The sequence below is a fragment of the Cariama cristata genome, unplaced genomic scaffold (assembly GCF_000690535.1).
Source record: "Cariama cristata isolate BGI_N322 unplaced genomic scaffold, ASM69053v1 scaffold40238, whole genome shotgun sequence".
Lineage (NCBI taxonomy): Eukaryota > Metazoa > Chordata > Aves > Cariamiformes > Cariamidae > Cariama > Cariama cristata.
This window is the reverse complement of record NW_009631403.1, coordinates 13,647-20,914: the sequence shown is the minus strand read 5'-3', so window position 1 is coordinate 20,914 and position 7,268 is coordinate 13,647. Positions and strand designations below refer to the sequence as shown.

The window sequence follows — 7,268 nt, the reverse complement described above, 5'->3', positions numbered from 1 at the left end:
TGCACTCCTGCTTAAGATGTGATCAACAGCGATCAGAAGAGTATTGATGTAGCTTCTGAATCTGCACTGCGGAGCAGTTCACCATTGGATCTGCAGAAAACGTGTATGATTTGATGCAGCTGATGCCCATCTGAAATATACTCCCTCTGAATTCTTTTGTTTGATGTGGCAGATGTCTGAGGCTACTTGCTGCCACTGATAGAATCATGGAATGGTTTGGTTGGAAGGGACCTTAAAGATCATCTAGTTCCAGCCCCCCTGCCATGGCAGGGACACCTTCCACCAGACCAGGTTGCTCAAAGCCCCATCCAGCCTTGCATTGAACACTTCCAGGGAGGGGGCATCCACAACTTCCTGGCCAACCTGTTCCAATGCCTCACCACCCTCACAGTGAAGAATTTCTTCCCAATATCTCATCTAAATTTTTCCTCTTCCAACTTAAAGCCATTGCCCCTTGTCCGGTCACTACCTGCCCTTGTAAAAAGTCCCTCCCCAGCTTTCTTGTAGGCCCCTTTAGGTACTGGAAGGCTGCTGTAAGGTCTCCCGGAGCCTTCTCTTCTCCAGGCTGAGCAACCCCAACTCTCTCAGCCTGTCTTCAGAGGAGAGGTGCCCCAGTCCTCTGATCATCTTCGTGGCTCTCTTCTGGACTCACTCCAACAGGTCCATGTCCTTCTTGTGTTGAGGGCCCCAGAGCTGAAGGCAGTACTGCAGGGGGGTCTGACCAGAGCAGAGTAGAGGGGGAGAATCCCCTCCCTCAACCTGCTGGTCATGCTGCTTTTGATGCAGCCCAGGATACAGTTGGCTTTCTGGGCTGCAAGTGCACATTGTTGGGTCATGCTGAGCTTCTTGTCAACCAACACCCCCAAGTCCTTCTCCTCAGGGCTGCTCTCAATCTCTTCTCTTCCCAGCCTGTATTTGTGTTTGGGATTACCCCAACCCAGGTGCAGGACCTTGCACTTGGTCTTTTTGAAATTCATGAGGTTCACACAGGCTCACCTCTCAAGCCTGTTGAGGTCCCTCTGGATGGCATCTTTTCTCTGCAGCAAAAAAGGGAGTCATTACAAATCTGGAGTCCATAGTGACACATCTACACTGAAGAACCATCTGGAAGCCATATATCTGTCACTGTGTAGTAGTGATTGCCTTAAAGCTAGTAGTAACTTCAAGAGAAGCTGAAAGGACTCATTTCTCCACTGTGTCCATGTAACTAAGTTAAAGCCCCCATTTATGAGACTCTGGTGGAAAGAGTAAACATCCATAAATACTTAATGCTGGTGTTGAAGGACTTGGATCTTGTTCTAGATTAAAAGCTTGAATCTAGTTAAAGATTAATTATTACAACTGAACAAATGCAAGTAATTCTACATAAAGTGCATTTCAGCTATAGCAAATGACCTAGTTTTGGATAATCTCTTTATTCTGGATTAACTTTACCACAGAAACTATACTAGCACTTTTTGTGGCACTAAAATAGTACCTAGGCGTAACTCAAACAAACTGCAAACCAGCTGATTTATTTCAGATTGTAATTTTAAAAAGCTCTTTTCCTTTCCTGTCTCATTTAAATTCTTTATTAATCTTAATAATGGTTATCTGTGCTTATGAGCAAGTAGTCTAAGAGTATTTTAAAATAATGTTAATTGCATGGCTTTTTATCTTCCTGTCTTAATTAAAGTTTGAGTGTGTCATGGTAAGTTTCCATGTTTTTTAGCTTGAACCAATTTTAACTTTAATTCTAAATCTCTAAATGATAACTAATTGTGCATATACCTTCATTTTCAGGGAATGTCTTGGTGAAGCACATGAACCTTGTGACTGCCAAACCTGGAAGGACTGGCTACAGAAAATATCTGAAATGAAACCGGAAGAACGTAAGAGTCATGCCTGTGGGGGAATGTTTTTTTTTTTCTGTTGTTGTTATCTTTTCGTTTTAGAGGGATTTTTTAGTTGCATTAAGTAAAAACTCTACATTCGTTGAAAAATAGGGTAAAAGGGGGAGAAAATTAGCCCCTGAATGAGGGGCTGCTTCACACTTTAACTGCGTATTAGGCAGCACTACGGTAGACTGTTCTTCAAGAACCAGTCCTCCCCATAAATCTTCATGTGGTTCAGTCAGGGCATACAAAACTCTTTTCCCTTCCTCTCACAGCTTTTTTTCATTAATTAATTGGTCTATTCCTGAATATAACTTTATTTGTCCTGGGCAATTTTAAGTCTTTTAGCCCAGTCTGGACTTCTGTTTGAATTGTTTTCTATGCCGTTGTTTGTGTGCTTTAAAACTAATTCAAGCCAATAGGTGATAATAATAGTAAGGTTGAGGCTGAATTGCAAAGGAATTGTGAGGAATTGCTTAATGATAAATAATATTTACTGAAAAAACTAATAAAGGTTGGCTTACACAGCACAGAGGTTTTCTTGGTCAACATTAAAAAAAAAGAAAGATTAACAGTAATTTGAATAAATACTAACTTAACTTGGTTACCACATGTCAGAGCCTTTCCATAATATGTTATAAATATTCTGGAAAGCATAGAAAATTTTATAAAGAGGCAAAATACACCATACTTTGTCAAATTATGCTGATTTTTATCATATATGTATTTGCTCATTTCTATGTGATAAATTTCATATATATAAGAATTTGTATAGAAATATATGTGTGGAAATATATAGAAATAGCATGTGTAATAATATATGTAACATGTATACATTAGAAAATGTATACATTTATATATGTTGAGAAAAATATATAGTGAAGAATTACAATATTCTGTCAAGAAACAGGTAAACATGTATCTTTCCTAATCTGATTTTCTGCAAAAAGATTGCACAAGTACAATTTCAACTTCTCTGTTTTTGCATGCTCCGTATCCTCCTGTCATCCTAAAAAAGTTGTGGGAGTGAGTGAGGCATATGAAGATGCTGCCAACTGCCTGTGGTTACTAACAAACTCCAAACCATGCGCCAACTGCAAATCTCCAATTCAGAAGAATGAGGGCTGCAACCACATGCAATGTGCAAAGGTGAGAAAGGCCCTTCATATAATTTGTTGTGAAACCATAATTCAGATTGTGTATGTCATGGACACATTTTAGGAGCACAGATATCCAAAACCTCTGAAATGTCATGCCTGAGATCTAATGGAACTTGTTGCAGGAATTAGATAATGTGCAAATGGTGGGTTACATGTCTTCAGAAAATGTTTAATATTTAGTGAAGTCTGTTTGGCTGGCAGCTGAACTCTGTAATGATTGAAATTTCATAAACACCTAAGAATTACTGGCAATACAGTATGAAACTTAAGAGAACAGAAGTAATTGATTGTTTAATCACCATTAATAGTGTAGAAGAGAAAGAACATTTTTAGTTGGCAGAAGATGAAACATTTTAAGGAGTGGTAACCTCTAATGAAGGTTTTGCGTTACTACATTTTTCTTTTGCATTATTTCTCTAACATAGCAACAAAACAGAGAAGTTTAAATGGAAAACTGTAAACAGGAATGAAAAGACAGTAAAGAGTAATTCCAAGAGAAACTTAGTGGTAACAGCAGCCAAAGACTTAGTCATGAGTTTGTACTATGCTACCAAAATAGAAAAAATATTTTTGCCGTGAGTTCAGTATCATTTGAGAATGCTTTTTCTCTCACATTAGCTAAAAGCAGCATATTTAGAATACTGTTTCTTTATGTCAGAAATACCTTACATAACTATACCTAATACCTCTTTGAGGAGCATCATTAAAAATAAGAAAGTAGCACACACTTCACATAGTTGGCTCCAATAAAATGCTAAGAGATTTAGTTACACGCTCAGCAATTACCTCTTCTGCTTGGCTTAGACAGTGGCCAGGCAGCAGGTGTGATTTGTTACGCCTAGGCAGTGCTGCTGCATGGCTAGGTGATCATAAAGGCACATAAAACAGAGCTCAGGGTTCTGGGGAGATGTGTAGAAACAGATGATGTGGTTTTGAACGTTTAATGAGAGGGAGGTATTGGGGGGAGGGTCTGGGAACACTGGGTGAATCTTGGGTTTTTGAGGAGACTTTAGGAGATGGGAGAAATTAGAAGATAGATATATAGTGGAGTGGTCATGGAGGGACATAATTTGGGAGAGGCAAAATTATTGCAGTAGGAGCATATACACATAAATTAATAGGAAGTCAAGTTTTATTAGTGCTGTTGCTTGTGAAACAACTTGTTTCATACCATTTTTGAATATTTTGTAATGATGTTTTTCTTATAATGAATATGAGTGGTTTTGAATGGTAGGCAAATGATGCAGTCATACACACTTAACACTTTTCTACACAATTATTCTCATACTTCATTCTCAGCACTCGTCTTACTATTTTGTATAAGCAAGCAGCTTCAAAAAATGTTTAAGAACAAGAAGGTGCAGCACAATAACAAGAAGAAATACCCTAGTCTGCATTGCGTTTTAGAAGAAAATGAGCACTACTGGTGAGACGAAATTAGCAAAAATACAATGCAAGAACTGGATTTCGTTTCTTCCTGTAATGTATCTAATTGATTGTATAAAACAACTATTGATAAACATATCTGATATGGACTAGGTATTCCTGGAAAGGTTAAACTTATCAAGGAGAGAAAAAATGCAACTTAATTTATCAAATTCCAATAATAATATTAATGGCTTCATATTAATTAATGTAAATTTTTGCTTAGTTTTTTCAGGATTTTTCTTTGGTCATCTGTAAAACAGATAAAATAAACACAATTCACCAAGTCATAAAGTCTTTTGCCTATCCATCCATAAATAGCTTCCAATTATTTTGAAATAAACTAGCTGAGAACTCAGTGCTGAGTTGAGAATATTTAATACAGATTGATCTTCTCTGATGCAGAGGAGACTGGATAAGTCAGATCTCCTCGTAAGGTATTACCTAGTTTGAAAGCTGTTTACTCGGTCGATGCAGAAAAGGCTCACCTTAAAGTAATCACTCTTCAAAGTTTATGTTCTGGTTTATACTCTCTTGCTTTAGTAGTTGTTACTAATATTTTGCATCAGCAACACCACATGACAAAAATACCAGTAGTTACGTTTTTTAAGTGATACTAGAAAAAAAATTCACTCTTTCTCATGAACAGTTTCTGTGTTGCTTAAAAATGAGACTGTCTTTTTTTTGAACAGTAATAAAAAACCAGGCCTGATCAGCTGTATTTATCATATGATTTATTTCATCCACTTAAAACTTAACACATAGATCCAACACAATCTTGTGATCCAAAGAACAAAAATTATGACTGATGTGGTTTGATAACCCAGATCTTCTGTAGTAGGTAAAATAGGAAGGAGGTTCCTCAAAATTTTTTTTGACCATAAGCACACTCAGAATGATGTTAATTCAGTTGTTCCTGGAGGAATAATGATGCATAGCTGCAAGTGTATCAACTTTTTTTCTTTTTCCCCCTTGTGTCTTTTTTTTCTGAAGTGCAAATATGACTTTTGCTGGATATGCTTAGAAGAATGGAAGAAGCACAGCTCTTCCACTGGAGGCTACTACAGATGCACTCGCTATGAGGTTATTCAACATGTAGAGGAACAGTCCAAGGAGATGACAGTAGAGGTAATGAATAAATGTGTGTGTTTGAAAAATAGCGCTAAGGCTGCAATTTTCTATTTAGAATAAGTGTCATCAAAATTCTTCCAAACCCGAGTTCTAAATGGAAAAATACAACCTTAAATATATCAAAGAGACAGAAATAAACACTGCTTATTTGTGGATAGAAACATAAGATTTGGTTCTACTTTTGGCTTTGGTAACAACCACTGGTGACTTTACTCAAGTCATTTTATTTCTCTGTGCCATGGTTTCCTTTTGTGAAATGGGCGTGCTGATACTGTAATTAGCTGCTGTGCACTACAGAAGGTATGCCTTAATTTTGGCATTTGGAAAGTCTGTTTAAATAGCATGCACACACAGTGTATCAACTCTTTGGCTATGGTATTTACAGACTTCTGTATTTCAAAAATTTGTCTGTTTACTTACATGGCACTCATCAGCATTGTGTACAATACTTTATGTATGGTGGGAATAGTAACAGTTGATTATGTAATTATATCTAATGGTGATTGCTAAATTAAATCATAAGATTTATCTTGCTTTCTTTTGTTTCCCCATTATTTTTCAGGCTGAAAAGAAGCATAGAAGATTTCAAGAGCTTGATAGGTTTATGCACTATTACACAAGATTTAAGAACCATGAACTTAGCTACCAGGTGTGGGTCAAGCCATTTTTACTGATTTTTGTTTCTATTTTATAATCCAAAAATAATTATCTTATTGTATTTTCTTTGTTTTCTTATTCTAGTTAGAACAGCGCCTTCTAAAAACAGCCAAAGAAAAGATGGAGCAGTTGAGTAGAGCTCTCAGTGGAAGTAAGTACTTGCTGTGATCTATGAATTTGATTTGAAATCAAATCAACTCTGTTATGGCTAAACCTTTTTTTTGGGGGGTAGAGCTCACATCAGTCTGCTGTGTGATGTGATCCCTCCGGTACTATAATTCCTAAGCAGTGGATGAAAGCTACATGTACAGTAAATCTTATCTATTCCAAAGACTCAAGGAGAAAGCAGCATTCGTAAGGGAGAAGCTAACATTCTGTGCTTACTTCTTTTAGTAAGAACACCGTGTAATCATTAAGAACCTGCTGCTGTTTACTTGCAAAATATTTAACTGACATGCACATAAATTTTATTTTGGAGGAAAACTCTTATGCTAAAAGAAATGGTGACATCAGCAGGTTTTTTTCACAGTGCTTGTTTCATCTTACAGCTGAGGGAGGCTGTCCTGATACCACATTCATTGAAGATGCAGTGCAAGAGCTTCTAAAAACTCGCCGCATTCTTAAGTGTTCTTATCCATATGGATTCTTTTTGGAGCCTAAAAGCACAAAGAAAGAAATATTTGAACTTATGCAGGTAATACATGCATATATTTTGCTTTTCTAATGTTACTTTTTTATATATATATTAGTTACCAGTGTCTTTTTGCCATTTTTATAGTGTAGAACACCCGGTTTGTATTTGTAACCAACTTTGGAAAATCAGCGCATTTTAATTACTCTATGACACAGTAGCTTTTAGTTCAATTTTAGAATGAATGGAAAAAGCCACTTTGCTGCAAAAGGAGAGGGATAAGGACAGGTGGAAGGGGAAAGAAAGAAAAGAATTTACTGTTAATCTGCTTTCTGAGGGTAACATTTTAGCTTCAGCCTTCATCTCCTTCTCTAGCTCCTCTTTCCTGTC

General features: G+C 36.9%; 1 protein-coding gene across 1 annotated transcript in view; it reads left to right on the top strand.

Moving 5' to 3' along the window:
* ANKIB1 (ankyrin repeat and IBR domain containing 1) overlaps positions 1-7,268 on the top strand; it is a gene marked incomplete at its 5' end in the record, with an annotated part of 36,365 nt that overhangs the window by 20,527 nt on the left and 8,570 nt on the right. The window contains 6 exons of the mRNA XM_009705929.1: positions 1,783-1,871; positions 2,893-3,023; positions 5,453-5,587; positions 6,153-6,239; positions 6,332-6,398; positions 6,796-6,941. Of these exons, the coding sequence (XP_009704231.1) occupies positions 1,783-1,871; positions 2,893-3,023; positions 5,453-5,587; positions 6,153-6,239; positions 6,332-6,398; positions 6,796-6,941 (655 nt within the window). The remainder of the gene's footprint in view (positions 1-1,782; positions 1,872-2,892; positions 3,024-5,452; positions 5,588-6,152; positions 6,240-6,331; positions 6,399-6,795; positions 6,942-7,268) is intronic.